The 15,784-nt window shown below is 42.5% G+C and overlaps 1 protein-coding gene across 1 annotated transcript; it reads left to right on the forward strand.

Moving 5' to 3' along the window:
* Positions 1–5,353: 5,353 nt before the first annotated feature.
* FAM50B (family with sequence similarity 50 member B) lies at positions 5,354–6,361 on the forward strand (the record flags this gene model as incomplete). The annotated part of the gene is made up of 1 exon (XM_081055862.1): positions 5,354–6,361. One exon carries the CDS (start codon positions 5,354–5,356, stop codon positions 6,359–6,361), a length of 1,008 nt encoding a protein of 335 aa, XP_080911988.1.
* Positions 6,362–15,784: the final 9,423 nt, after the last annotated feature.

Below are 15,784 nucleotides of genomic sequence, written 5' to 3' on the forward strand. Positions count from 1 at the left end.
CATGTGTTATGTGGTAGTGTGCTTGCGAATGGGCTTTTCTTGTGTCAGAATGACAACCTGTGCATGTCTTGTGGAGATGCCTGGGGAAGCCCCAAGGCAGGCTACCCCTGCTCCTGACCACTGACATCACTGGTTGCTCGTTGTGTTGTCAGCATCTCCGCACGTGCCAAGGAATCTGAGTGTACAGAGACTGCGGCCTGAAGCCAGGGACAGAGGGAAGCGTCCTGTGTGCTGCCCTTTCATTCGTTTTCTGCAGTCCCTGAAATCAACTTCAACATACTGAAGACTAGACATCCTGTCTCCACCACAGAGTCACATTGTAACGAGAAGGTACAAACTGATATTTTCCTTTTTAAATCTGATTTGTTTAGAATAGCTTCTTTTCTGGGTAGACCTCTGACTTTTTCTTTTTCTTTGACTTTTCTATGGCACTTTTTTCCTGTGGGCATGTGTTCCTCACCACCTCTCTCTCACCTTTGTTTTCTGTCATGTCCCTTCATGTCTCTGGTGATACTTCCAAAAGCTGTGTTTCAGGTGATGCTTTGCAATCTCAAACAAAAGATGGATGCCTTTTGGTATAGAAAGAGGGTCAAAGCTTCCTCTCCTATCTGCTCTTCACTTGCCAAGTGCCCATGCGTCCCTGTTTACTCCACCTGTAGCCATCTAAATACAGGCTAAAATTCTCCATAACCATTTTCGAGAAAACTATAAAAGACATAAAAATATACTATTACATATGACATTTCCCAGAGGTTTCTCAAAAATGCCCTTTATTAACTTAAGAAAGTTCCCTTCTGGGTCTAGTTTGCTAATGTTTTTGAGTTTCACGTGCATACATTGAGATGTTATTAATGTGGTAAATTGCACAGGTAGAGATTCAGTGCTGAACTATCTTTGAATAAAACCTACTTCATCAGTTCATATGTACGAGGTCTGAAAATTAAGTTCGCGAAATTGTTGCAATGATATTGCTAACCTTTTTTGATATCAGAGGGATTATTCATTTGAATTTATACCAACTGGACAAACAGTTAACCACGTTTACTATTTGGAAGTGCTGAAAAGGCTACATGAAAAAGTTAGACAAAAACGACCTGAACTTTTCACCAACAATTCATGAGTCTTGTATCACGACAATGCACCAGCTCACACGGCACTCTCTGTGAGGGAGTTTTTAGCCAGTAAACAAATAACTGTATTGTTGGAACACTTTCCCTACTCACCTGGTCTGGCCCCCAATGACTGCTTTCTTTACCTGAAGATAAAGGAAATATTGAAAAGAAGACATTTTGAGGACATTCAGGACATCAAGGGTAAACAACGACAGCTCTGAAGGCCATTCCAGAAAAAGAGTTCCAAAATTGCTTTGAAGGGTGGACTAGGCACTGGCATCAGTGCATAGCTTCCCAAGGGGAGTACTTCAAAGGTGACCATAGTGATATTCAGCAATGAGGTATGTAGCACTTTTTCTAAGATGAGTTCGCGAACTTAATTGTCGGACTTGTATATATTAATAAACTGTTGGATTCAGTTTGCTAATATTTTATTTGGGATTTTTGCCACTACATTTATAATTAATATTGATATATAATTCCTTGCATTTTTCTTATCTGGTTTAAATAGTAACAACTTCCATAATACCCTCTTCTTCACTTGAGTTAGTCAGACATTTTAGTATATTGTAGAGAAAAAAATTATATCTCCATCCACCATAAGAAGAAGCCAATAGATAAAGTAAAATTAATTAGTAACCAAATCACAATATAAGAATTATTGAAAAATAAGAAGGTAAATAATGAGAAGGTGTCTGAAAAGATTGAAAGTGGTTGCCTCTAGAAAAAACAGTGATTAAACTTGGAAGCTGCTTGCTTTTGTTTTGTTTTGTTTGTTAAAATAATCTTTTTAGCGTTACTTTATTTAAAAACCATGCATGTGTATAACTTGGATAAAAGACAGAGGAAAAAAATTGAGTTCTCACAAAATTCAGAGACATTTATGCTTCAGAATCTATTTTGAAGTCTGTAACATCTTGTGTTAGGTGTTTTTTTCCTCCAGCGAACACATATGGAAATCCTGGGTTGCTTTTTGCATCTAGTATATTTTGCACTTCCCTGTCTCGGAACACATGAGGTTTCCCCCTGACCCTGCTGCATGGCCAAATATTGGATTTCTCCCAAGCAAATGTTGGAAGACATTTTAAACTCCCTCCATTAGAAAGAACGCAATAAAATCATCTTTATTTTAAAATGTCCTGTGAAGTATTTCTGAACTGGTGAGAGAATTCTGTAGAGGTCATATGTTGCTTGGTTAGGGTATTTGATTTAGGTTGTTTTGTTTTGCTCTGCTCTGTTCTGGTTTTTGTTTGTTTGTTTTTGTTGTTGTTATTTATTTGTTTGTGGAATCTGTTTGAGTGCGAGATCCTGTGGCTTTGCTTGGACAACTAGTTCAGAATATAGTGATGGCTGTTGGAGGGATCCTTGAGTGATGATGCTATCAGAAGACCCGCCCTAAGCCCAACCTGAGCTGACTGGGTAGGGCCAGCCCTTTATAGACACTGGTCCCCCATCAGCTGTTCATGTCAAGGCTGACGCTGGAGAGGAGAGCGTATCTGCCACTTACAGGATTATTATTTTTAATCAGAATTCAGACTGGTAGAAGATAAGTTGAAAACCATTCATGACAAAAGTTGTTCTTTTTTGATTTATTGTTGTTTGCAATGAAAACTGAGGGGTTTTTCCCATTAAAATAGTTAAAGCATTAGCTTTTTAGTTTTGTGGGATTTAAAAAATTACTGCTGTTTGTTTTGTGTATTTGTTTTACCTTGTAACTAAGCTGGGAGGAGGTTATATTTTATCTAAATTAAAATTTGCCTATTTAATCAGCATTTCAAATTCACCAGAGCAGACTGCTATTTCCTCGCCTCTGTTGTTGTTATTATTAATACAGTTAAAAGAGTTTAAAGCAGTAGCTTTAGCTTGCTGCGGTACTTTTCATTGAGAATTGAGACTACAAATGGTTACCCTCTTGGAACTTGTGGGGAAAATTCTTAAAATCAGGATATCAGACTCTTAGGATAAATCTGCCTCCTTCTGTTATTTGTTTTGCATGGTAACATTTTTGAGGAGTTTCAGGCTAAACTTTTTAATTCTGAAGGCTGGCTAGCTATGGTATTGGAGGCTGTGACTGAGTTAAGGGGATAAATGCTACATAATAAAAGAGGGATGATGAGGTCTGGGAGTATATTAACATTCAGGTTCTGATTAGATTGGAGAAAGAGGAATTATAGTAGATGTGACCATAGTTGTAGTTGATTGGATTAAAGCGTGGCAGGTTGGATTGTCTAAGGGAAAAAGCAATTTGGTTTATGTTATGTCTAATAAACACATGAGGAGCCTGGAGAGAAGAGGGTATTGGTGACTTTGTTTATCTGTGGGTGTTAGTGGCAGTGGGAGGTGCTAGAGGCTTTCTGTAGGAGATGACATTTGAGCTGATCTTGACGGCTGGCACAGTGGAGAGCAGAATTTTCTAGGAAGTGTATGTCTAAAGGTAACAGTTATGAAAGGATATCTTCTATTCAGGAACAGTGAAAAGTTCACTGTTGGCTGCTGTATGGAGTATTGGGAAATGTGGAGTATTGGGAAATGTGTGGGTATGGGTTCCACTATTGGAGACCTTGTAAGAAAAACAAAGGATTCCAATTTGAGGATAAAAGTAAGAGTTGGAGGAGAGTTTCAAGTGAGAGAGTAACATTATCAGGCTTACTTTTTATAAGGGTACTGAGGAGAGTGCATAGAAGATAGAAAAAATGAGATATAATGATGACAGGGCACCTATGAGGAAGCTTGAGGTGAAAAAAAAAAGCACAATCTCTGAATTAAGGCAAGTGGTGGGAAAGGGGAGAGGAAGGGCAATAGTCCAGAAAAAAACAAACAAACAAAAAACCTTGATTCTCCCCAAACTTAACAGCACAAAAACTGCATTCAATCTGGTTAGAGCTCTGCTATCTAGCAGTTTCCCCCAAATATGTGTTCTGTAAAAAAAGGATTCTGGTCAGAAACTAAATTCAGAAACTCTGAGTTAAAGAAATTTAATAGCTTCTTCACTGTGAATCTTTAATATGCTTGTTTGCACTGTGACTCTCCAAGAGGGGTGTAGCGTGTTCCGTGCTTCCTAACTGTTTCAGATTATTAAATGTTCCTCCCTCTACAGAGTTTCTGTTAACATTTCTTGAAAGCAGTGCTTCCTGGGGCCCAGTTTGGAAACACTGGCTGTAAAAATAGATGCCAGTCTTCCAGCCCAGCCCTTTCTCATGGCAGTGATGCCTGGGGGCACTACTTCAGCAAGAAACCCTTCATTTCATGACAACGACACAAGGCACCTACGTGCCAGGAAGAAATATTGTGATGCTCCCGCTCACCAAATTGGCCAAAAAAGAATCTAGGTTTTTTGTTTGTTTGTTTGTTTGTGGATTATTGCCCTTCATCTCCCCTTTCCCACCACTTGCCTTAATTCAGAGATTGTGCTTGTTTTTCACCTCAAGCTTCTTCATAGGTGCCTCGTCATCATTATGTCTCATTCTTGTCTATCTTCTATGCACTCTCCTCAGTTACCCTTATAAAAAATAAACCTGACAATGTTACTCTCTCACTTGAAACTCTCCTCCAACTCTTACTTTTATCCTCAAATTGGAATCCTTTGTTTTTCCTACAAGGTCTCCAGTAGTGAAACCCATGCCCACACATTTCCCAATACTCCACATTTCCCAATACTCCATACAGCAGCCAACCTGAGGAGATAGGTGCTTCCTCCTCCAGGGCCAGCCTTGTTGGGGGAGGAGCATTTTGCTCCCAGACTCTGTTTTCCTGTGGTGGAAACACTGGAATCCAGGCCCAGGTTCACTGCAGGCCTGCTTTCTTAGTGCTCTGTCTTTTGGATGTCTGCGCTTGACAAGAGTACCCGGACAGGTAAGAGTTTGCTCTGTAGACCAAGCCACTCCACGTGCAGCTCCCAAAACCTAGCCTTGCCCTGTCCAGTATGGGAGCCACTAATTACACGTGGCTAGTTAAATTTAAATTGATGGAAATAAAATTTAAAAGTCAATGCCTTCATGGCCTTAGCCACATTTCAAGCGCTCAGCAGCCTTAGGTGGCCACATCCTGGTCAGCACAGCTGCAGAATCTTTCCGTCATTGCAGAAAGCTCTTTCGAATGTGCCGATCTACACCATTAATTAAACTGTTACTTTGGTCCCTTTTTAACTCACGTCGTTTTCGATCACTGATACAGAATCCATGAATTAGCCCCCAAACTCACGGGCGCGGCTCCGGGCGAGCGGAGCGGGCGGAGCGGCGGGCATGGCCCAGTACAAAGGCAGCCTGCGCGAGGCCGGCCGCGCCATGCACCTGATCAAGAAGCGGGAAAAGCAGAAGGAGCAGATGGCAGTGCTGAAGCAGCGCATCGCCGAGGAGACCATCGTGAAGTCGCAAGTGGACAAGAAATTCTCGGCGCATTACGATGCCGTGGAGGCCGAGCTGAAGTCAAGCACGGTGGGTCTGGTGACCCTGAACGACATGAAGGCCAAGCAGGAGGCCCTGGTGAGGGAGCGTGAGAGGCAGCTGGCGCAGAGGGCGCAGCTGGAGGCGCGGCGGCTGCAGCTGGAGGCGCTGCGCGAGAGGGCGCGCCGGCAGGCGCAGAAGCGCCAGATCTCCAGCCTGTCCTTCGCGCACGACGAGGGCGCCGAGGGCGCCGAGGGCGGCGCGGCGGCGGGGCGGGCGCAGTCCGCGGGGCGGCCCACGAGGAGGAAGAACCTGGGCAAGAATCCGGACGTGGACACCAGCTTCCTGCCTGACCGCGACCGCGAGGAGGAGGAGAAGCGGCTGCGGGAGGAGCTGCGGCAGGAGTGGGAGGCTAAGCGCGAGCAGGTGAAGCGCGAGGAGATGGACGTGACCTTCAGCTACTGGGACGGCTCGGGCCACCGGCGCACCGTGCGCATCCACAAGGGCGGCACCGTGCAGCAGTTCCTCAAGAGGGCGCTGCAGGGGCTGCGCGGGGACTTCCGCGAGCTGCGGGCGGCCGGCGTGGAGCAGCTCATGTTCGTCAAGGAGGACCTGATTCTGCCCCACTACCACACCTTCTACGACTTCATCGTCGCCAAGGCCCGCGGCAAGAGCGGGCCGCTCTTCAACTTCGACGTGCACGACGACGTGCGGCTGCTGAGCGACGCCACCATGGAGAAGGACGAGTCGCACGCCGGCAAGGTGGTGCTGCGGAGCTGGTATGAGAAGAACAAGCACATCTTCCCCGCCAGCCGCTGGGAGCCCTACGACCCCGAGAAGAAGTGGGACAAGTACACTATCCGCTAGGGCTGACGGCTCCTGCCCCGCCCCGCCCCGCCCCTCCCGTCCTGCGCGGGGTCCACGCAGCGCTGGCATCCATCCCCCTGCTGTCCTCCTGCCCACACCAGGGCAGCGACAGCCGGCGTGGGACACTCTGCCCGGTAACTGGCAGCTTGATTTGGTGACCTTAACATCTTCCTTGACATTTAATAAATTTAATAAAATAAAATGAAAATTTATAAAATGCAATAAAAATGAAATTTAACAAAAACCGAATTTGGTCATTGTATTGCTGACATTATTTTTGGTTTGTTTTTGGTTTGGGGGAGTACTTTCAATGTTATGATATGGATCATTACCTGGCTCTGTTGAGCTATTTGAAACCATGACTAGGCACACTATGGGACACGAACGAGAATAAGAAGTGCATTTTCTACTTGGGTCACAGTATTAGAGCTGGTGGTCATGAGTATGGACTTTGGAGCCAGACTGTCTGGGTTTGAGTCCCAATTCAGCTTATTTGCTATGAAATTTGGTGCAAACCAATTGAACCTTTGTGCCTCAGTTTCCTCTCTTGTAAATGGGAATAATAATAGCACTTACTTCATAAAATCCTGTGCGGATTAAATGAGTTAATATTTGTAAAGCATTTAGAACTCAGTAAGTGTTTGCCATTATTATTATTATTATTATTATTATTATTATTATTATTATCTTGGTTAATTTATTTAAAGGACTGCTATGACTCATTTCAGACCCATCTGAAGTCAAAGGTTGACATGCCCAACACTTTTTTCAGGTTGGGGGTAGTGGGGGTAGGGGTGTTTAGTCCCCTGCGTTAGGAGAACAGAAAGCTGGTGAGAATAGCCTCTGCGAGGACACTGCTCTTCCTTTTGCCTCAAGCTCCAGTATGGCTTCACACAGTGCTATTACAGATTTTGTCCTTATTTAAAATTTTGTTATTTTATTTATTGTGGATTTCCTTGTGCTAACTTTGATGTTTTTTAAATATTGCGTTAAAAATTTACCTTTATTACTAAATTTTTGAGTGTTTCCACCACCACCCCCTTACTTACCACCCAAGGGCAGATGCCTCTCTCGCCTAACCCAAGTACCAACTTGGAGTATGGAAGGGACACCTCTTTTCTCAGACTTCTTATCTCAACCCATAAACAAGAACTTCTAACGAATACTGGCCCTTTAGGGCCGTGAGTCCCAGCCTTGGACGCCCCTTAGGATCATCTGAAAAGCTTTTCAACCTCCCAATTCCCAGGTCACAGACAGAGCCAGGATCTCAGCAGGTGGGACATAGACATCAGCAGGTTTTGAAGCTCCCCAGGTTTTCAGTGTGCAGTCAGTTTTGAGAACAAATATACTGAGACTGCCTTTTGTGTATTTCTTGCTAACTCCTCCCCTAAGATTCCATGCAAGGTCAGGGCCCAGAGTGGTGCTCCAGATAGGCCCAGGCCTTATCTCTCGGCTCTGACGTACTTCAGTGGGGTGTGCATGGAAGCTTCCCATCCAGAGTGTGGCCCGTGGACCAGCAGCATCAGCACTTGGAAGCTTATTAGAAGAGCAGAGTCTCAGGTCTCATGCCAGACCTACTGAGTCAGAATATGTGTTGCCACAAGATCCCCAGGTGATTCATAAGCACACTAAGATTTAAGAAACCTCTGGCTTATTAGATATCTGCTCTGTAGTCTGCACTTCTAACATGTCAGCTCAAGACCCAGACTTAGACGGTGCTAATAGTAGAAACCCACATCTTTGGTTGCAAGTGTAAGTCATATTCTCTAACCCATCTTTAATTTTAAAATTTATGTGCTGATCGCAATCCAACTGCTGCATCTATTTCTTAATTGGCTTGGTGTCACTTAGCCTTAGGCTCCATCACACATGACAAAAACCCCAAAGTAACCGTGACTTAAGCAAGCTTGTTTCTCTTACTCATAAAAATCTAGAGATAAATTTGAATAAAATCTAGGAGCCAGGCTACTTCCTTCCATCTTGTTCTTTCATCAAAGTTTCCTCCATATCCACAGTTATGTCATAATTTATGACAGCAGCTCCAGCTTCAAGCATCACATCCACATCCCAGGAAATAGAAGGGAGGAAAGGAGAGAAAGAAAGTCCAAAAGGACTGAAATGGCTGTCTTAAAGATTCCTGTAAACCAACAAACAATATTTTGCTTTAGATCCTTTTTTCTAGAACTTGGTAACTTGCCACACCTTGCTGCAAAAAAAATGCTTGGAGATATAGTTTTGAGTTCAACTATGTCCTCATTGAATTTCTGCCTTCTGGGTCTGTCCATTTTATGACAGGGGGTGTTGAAGTCTTCAACTGTGATAATGAGGCAAGCATGATAACAACTATACTATGGAAACACAATTCCAACTATGATAGTGGATTCATCTATTTAATTATCCTTGCAGTTCTCTTGGTTTTTGCCTCACCTATTTTGATGCTCTGTTGTAAGCGCATACATGTTAAGGATTGTTATATCTTCTTGAAGAATTGATCCTTTTATCATTATGTAATGTCCTTCTTTATCTCTGATAACTTTCCTTTGAAATCTGCTCTGTCTGAAATTAATGTAGCTACTTCTGCTATTTGTCTTGATTAGCATGGTATGTTTTTTTCTATTTACTTTTAATCTGTATGTGCCTTTATATTTAAAGTGGGTTTCTTGTAGATAACAAATAGTTGGGTTGTGCTTTTTGATCCACTCTATCAGTCTCTCTTTTAATTGGTGCATTTACACCAGGGGTGTCCAAACTGCGGCCCGAGATCCATTTTTTATTGGCCCTCAGCAAATTCCAAAAATATATTTAGTTTACTTAAATAAACCAAGTGAGGCAATAAGTACTTCACCTCGAGTGAGTGGCCCGGCTGTTTGTGTATTTTACCGAATATGGCCCTTGGTGTAAAACATTGAAAAAGGTTTGGACACCCCTGGTTTAGACCATTGATATCTATAGTGATTATTGATGTAGTTGGATTAATACCTACCATATTTGTTACTGTTTTCTGTTTGTTGCCAATTTTTCTTTGTTTCTATTTTTGTCTTCCACTCTTTTTCTGCCTTTTGTGGTTTTAACCAAGCATTTTATATAATTTCATTTTCATTCCCTTCTTAGAAGATATTACACATTTTTAAAAATTTTCTTAGTGGCTGCCCTAGAGTTTGCAATATATATTTACAACTAACACAAGTCCACTTTTAAATAGCAATATCACTTCACAGATAGCGTAAGTACCTTATAATAAAAAAAAATCTCAATTCCTCCCTCCAGTTCCTTGTATCATTGCTGTTATTCATTTCACTTATGTATGTAAACATACATAAGCATATACATGACATATACAGAAGTAAACATTTTTGAACACTTTGTTGCTATTATTTTGAATAAACTGTTATATGTTCAATCAATTAACAAGTAGAAAAATAAATTTTTTAACTTTACTTTCACTTATTTCTTCTTTGATGCTCTTTCTTTCTTTGTGTAGATTGGAGTTTCTATTCCATATCATTGTGCTTCTCTCTCTAAAGAGCTTCTTTTAACATGTTTTGCAAAGCAGGTCTACTGGCATGTCTGTTCTGATACTTTCTCTGTGTATTTAAATTGAATTTTTTAAAAAATTTATTGGGGTGACAATTGTTAGTAAAATTACATAGATTTCAGGTGTACAGTTCTGTATTACTTCATCTATAAATCCCATTGTGTGTTCACCACCCAGAGTCAGTTCTCCTTCCACCACCATATATTTGATCCCCCTTACCCTCATCTTCCTCCCCCCAACCCCCCTTACCTTCTGGTAACCACTAAACTATTGTCTGTGTCTATGAGTTTTTGTTTCTCATTTGTTTGTCTTGTTCTTTTGTTGTTTTTGGTTTATATACCACATATCAGTGAAATCATATGGTTCTCTGCTTTTTCTGTCTGACTTACTTCGCTTAGCATTATACTCTCAAGAGCCATCCATGTTGTCACAAATGCTCCTATATCATCTTTTCTTACGGCCGAATAGTATCCCATAGTGTATATATACCACAACTTCTTTATCCATTCATCTATCGAAAGACATTTTGGTTGTTTCCATGTCTTGGCCACTGTAAACAAAGCTGCAGTGAACATTGGAGCACACGTGTCTTTATGGATAAATGTTTTCAGATTTTTTGGGTAGATACCCAGGAGAGGGATTGCTGGGTCATATGGTAATTCTACTCGTAATTTTTTGAGGAAACTCCACACTACCATTCATAACGGCTACACCAGTCTGCATTCCCACCAACAGAGTATGAAGGTTCCTTTTTCTCCACAGCTTCTCCAACATTTGTTACTATTTGTCTTGTTGATGATAACCATTCTGACTGGGGTGAGGTGATATCTCATTGTGGTTTTTATTTGCATTTCTCTGATGATTAGTGATGTTGACCATTTTTTCATATGTTTATTTGCCATTTGTATGTCCTCTTTGGAGAAATGTCTCTTCAGGTCCTCTGCCCATTTTTCAATTGGGTTGTTTGTTTTTTTGTTGTTGAGTTTCATGAGTTCCTTGTATATTTTGGATATTAGCCCCTTATCAGAGGCACTGTTTGCAAAAATGTTCTCCCATTCAGTTGGTTTCCTCTTTATTTTGTTGATGGTTTCTTTTTCTGTGCAGAAGCTTTTAAGTTTCATATAGTCCTATTCATTTATTTCAGCTTTTACTTCCATTGCCTTTGGAGTCAAATTCATAAAATGCTCTTTGAACCCAAGGTCCATCAGTTTAGTACCTATGTTTTCTTCTAAGCAGTTTATTGTGTCAGGTCTTCTGCTTAAGTCTTTGATCCATTTTGAATTAATTTTGGTACATGGTGACAGATAGCAGTCCAGTTTCATTCTTTTGCACATGGCTATCCAATACTCTCAGCACCATTTATTGAAGAGGCTGCCTTTCCTCCATTGTATGTTTTTACCTTCTTTGTCAAAAATTATCTGTCCATATTTATGTGGTTTTATTTCTGGGTTCTCAATTCTATTCCATTGGTCTATGTGACTGTTTTTCTGCCAATACCAAGCTGTTTTGATTATTGTAGCCCTGTAGTACAAGCTAAAGTCAGGGAGTGTGATACCTTAAATTGAATTTTTTGCCTTTAGTTTGCCTTGGAATTTTTCCTTGATAGTCAGACATGATACAGTAGGTAAAAGTCTTTTAGTGAGCCTGTAACCTGAACTGTGAAATTCAGAAGTTTCTCACTTTCCTCCCTCTCCACTTAGGTGAAACAGGATGGCTACAGTGGTCTGGAATTGGGTATATCCCTTTTCAATGTGGAAGGCTATTGCTGGCTGAAGTTGAGTGCATGCATACCTCTGAGATTTTTGCCGGTTCGTTTCCAGACCACCACAATAAAGCATGTTGTAACCTTTTTGCTGGTGGAGAGTGTTGCCATCAACTTGTGAAACATGTAACATCTGTAAAATGCAATAAAAGAAGATATGCATGTATTTTCCTTCCCCCAGGTCAGTTTGGCTCTGACAGTACCCCAGCAGGTTAGGCTTTGGTTAACTAATTTCTCTTGAGAGCTGGCCTTGTTAATAAGAACAGAGTGGTCTACTGCATTTCAAAATGGTTTCTTTTCCCTCCCTATGCTGGAAGCAAGAGGGGATTTTTCTCCAATATTAGCTGTGGGAAACTGGTCAATCTCCTGGAGGTAAAACTCTCAAAATGATGGCCTACTTCCATGACTGTCCCTTGGAGTTTCTATCTTGCAGAGTTGTCCACAGTGAGCCTCCAGCAACTTGTTCCAATTTCTGTGTTCCAGCACTGGTTCCTTCGTAGATTTCTGTTGTTCATGAGTTCCTGCTGTGGTAAGTCAGATGCTCTGTATCCATCTGCCTGTCTCTGCAATTTGGGGGAGGACGTTTGCTCTGTGACCTTACTTTTCTGACCATTGTAAGAAGAGCTGTTGATTTTTCAGTTTGTTTGACTTTTTACTTGTTGTTAGGATGGAGTGGCAGCTTCTAAGTTCCTTACATGCCACACCAAAAACTAGAAGTCCCCCATCAATATTTAGAAGCATTGAGCATTCTAATAAGTTCAGCCTCTTGAAAACAGATCTCCTGCAGTCTTCCTACCTGCTCCAGTCGGGGTTGGTTTCTCTCTGTGATTGATGCATGGCTGACATCTGCAATTTCCCTTCACCATTATCCTGGGAATCCCCTCCATCTCCTTTGTATGGTATACCATGTTTCCTGTATTTTGAGTCTTCTTGTCTTCTTCTTTCTACTTCCTCTTTTTGATGGCGTACATCCTCCCATTGCTTTATGATTAAGGCTACTTGTGAAGTATTAGTTTTTAGAGTTTGAATGTTTAAAATTTTCTTCGTTTTACCCTCCTATACGATTGAAAGTTTGGTAACTGGAAATCACTTTCTGTGAAAATATTAAAGGCATTACTCTATAGTCTTATAATAGATTGGTACAAAAGTAATTGTGGTTTTAGCAATTAGTATTTTTAACCTTTTAGACTGCGATTACTTTTGCACCCGCCTAATAGTTTCTTGACTATTCCAATGAATGCATTTAGCAGAAACTCAAGTTTAGGAGTAGTGACATCAAACCCAGGAACACATCCCAGACCCTTCACAGAGGAGTGTCTGAGACCAGCTTCCCTCCCCTTTTTCACCCGTCACTTCCTCTCCATGTTCAAGCTGCTCTGCTATCCCTGTCCAGCACCCCATTAAAGAGGGCTCCTTTTCAAAGGGAGGAACCCTCCTTTGTTGAGTCATCTGATTTCACAGTCCCCTCCCCATGAGGTCTTCACCCAAATGTATGGTCTCCCCAACCCTCCTAATTTTCCACAGCACTTTGTACTTGTCATATATTCTGTATTGTGTTATACTTCCCCCTCATCTCTGGGTGTTCCTTTGTAAACTCCTTATAAGCCCAGGGATCAAGGCTTTATAATTCCTGTCTTCCCAGAATGCTTAGACCATAGAAATGTTTGTTTAATTAACTTGGACGAAATGAAATTTCCTCTAGGATACCCTAACCATAACAAGTGCACATGCCCAGACCTCCGCTGACCCCCAGTTTTTCTAGATGTAATTCAAGACTGAAGTAAACAGGATACATGGGCCATCATTTTAGAGACTCTGATCCAAATGAATTCAGAGGAAAGGTATTACTTTCTCAGGTCGTACTAATGACTCCACAGAATGCAAGATACAGTTCATCGCCCTCTTACTCCAAGCTAACAGCTCGGGGTCACACTTGTTATAGTGCCACCTCTGAGATGAAGTCTGTTTTCTTACTGAAGTACTCTTATTTCAGCGTCTACTCTTATTAGTCTATGTATTATCGGCCAACTGCCCATTCTTCAGCTTGTAAAACCTTGTAACAGACTATCCAAATAAGAGCTAACACATACTACATGCCAGGAACTGTTCTGAGCTCTTCACGTACTTTAACTAATTTGATCTTTATGAGGATCCTATTAGATAGGTTCTGTTATTTGCACTTTACAGATCAGAAACAGAGAGGCTTAAGTCATTTCCTCAAAGTTATTCAGCGAGTAAGGATAGAGTTGGGATTCAAACCACTACACTTCACTGCTTCCGTTTTTGTACAAAGCACTGATTGCTTTGTAGATTGGTGATTCAACCATTTTGATGACTGTGGGTAACTCTCTGGTGTGGAAATACTATTTTTTTCTGCCAGGCATATATTTTCTAATTTCCTTTTGGGGGACCACTGTGTCACCCCTACTCTTACTCTGTGTGGAGCAAGTATAACTGTACCATCTCTTGGGCCTAGCAATCTGCTATGTCATTTTCCTGGCCATTGTGGCTAGTTCAGGGACGAGAATGACCTGGGCCAGGGGAAGCAAATAAACACTGGGAATTTGGTAGGACTAATTGGCAAATAGAAGCTCTCCTCTGGGGTCACAACTCATAAGATGATGTGTCCAAAGCCTTCACAGGTGCCACATGGAAATGGTGCAGAGGGAGATACCAGTTCTTGGTGACATGACTTGAGGGCCCTGGATATCTCTGTGCCAGGAGTCCTAGACTTCACCCCTAGTGCTCTAGTGGACCATCAGGGAGCCATGAGAGGGGTGCACCCCCCAAGTACTAGATGACACCCAGCCTGAGGCACAGTTTCCTTGTGTGGCCATTGCAGTGCCCAGCTCACTAATCCTTTTCTTAGGAAGCACTGACATGCAGCAGGGGTTCAAGCAATGTGCGCCTCCAATCCTCAGTCCAGTTCTAGAAAGTTGGTCCTCTTGGGGGAGTAGAAATGTCCTTCCTTTTATATTAAAGTACCGGGTTCTATGAAGTAGAGTTTCTGCTCCAACTACCTTAAAGCAGAGTTCAGAATTTTTGGAAATGGTTTTTATGCTCATGGTCTCCCCCACTAGACAGACACAGGCGTGCGCGCGCGCGCACACACACACACACACACACACACACACACACACACCCAAGGCTCTTGTCCAAGCTCAAAATTCCTAGTTCCTTCCAGTGCTCGGCACATGAGAGACCCAATTTGCAGACCCTGAGGCAGCCCAAGAATCCCTGGTCAAGTGGAATTGAGAAGCACTAAGCTGAGAAGGGGAAGAACACTGCCCCATAGCATAGCCCTTTCCTTCAAGTTCCCAAACTTTCACCACAGACGTTGCTCTGCTTAGATTTGCACATTTATTTACTCATTAATCAAGTAGCTACTGAGTGCCTCCCACATGCCAGGCACTGTGCTAGAATGACAGTGAGCAAGCTGCAGACCCCACTCTCTGATGGGCAAAGTGGACTGGCAGCATGCATACAGAGGCCACACCCCCACCAGGGAGGTTTCCCAGGGGACTTCAGGTTGAAGGAGAAATCTGAGCAATGAGTGCGAGTCAGGCCAGTGAAAGGAAAGGTGTGGAGAGGAGAGACCTGGGTACTGCAAAAAATGCAGCCTGGTTTAGGGGTCACTTGCAGGAGGTGGGTTGGGGAGATAGCTGAGCAGAGTGCAGACTCTGAGGAGCCTGGCTGCCTTAGTCTGCTTGGGTTGTCATAACAAACACCACAGAAGGGGTGGTATAAACAACAGACATTTATTTCTCACAATTTTGGAGGCTGGAAAGTCCAAGATCAAGGTGCTGGCCAATTTGATTCCTGCTGGGAACCTCTTCCTGGTTTTAGGTGGCCATCATCTGTGTCCTCACATGACCTCTTCCTTGACTGTGGAGTGAGAAGGAGGGAGGGGAGAAGAAGAGGGAGAGGGAGAGAGGAGAGAAGAAAGAAGAGAGAGGGAGAGAGATAGAGAGAGAGAGAAAGAGAGAGAGAGAGGGGGAGAGAGAGAGAGAGAGAGAGAGAGAGAGAGAGAGAGAGAGAGGCTAGAAAGCTAGCATACTAGCATGTTCTGGTGTCTCTTCTGATAGGAGCACTAATCTCATCATGAACCCTCCACCCACATGACCTC

This window comes from Rhinolophus hipposideros, assembly GCF_964194185.1.
Source record: "Rhinolophus hipposideros genome assembly, chromosome: 8".
Lineage (NCBI taxonomy): Eukaryota > Metazoa > Chordata > Mammalia > Chiroptera > Rhinolophidae > Rhinolophus > Rhinolophus hipposideros.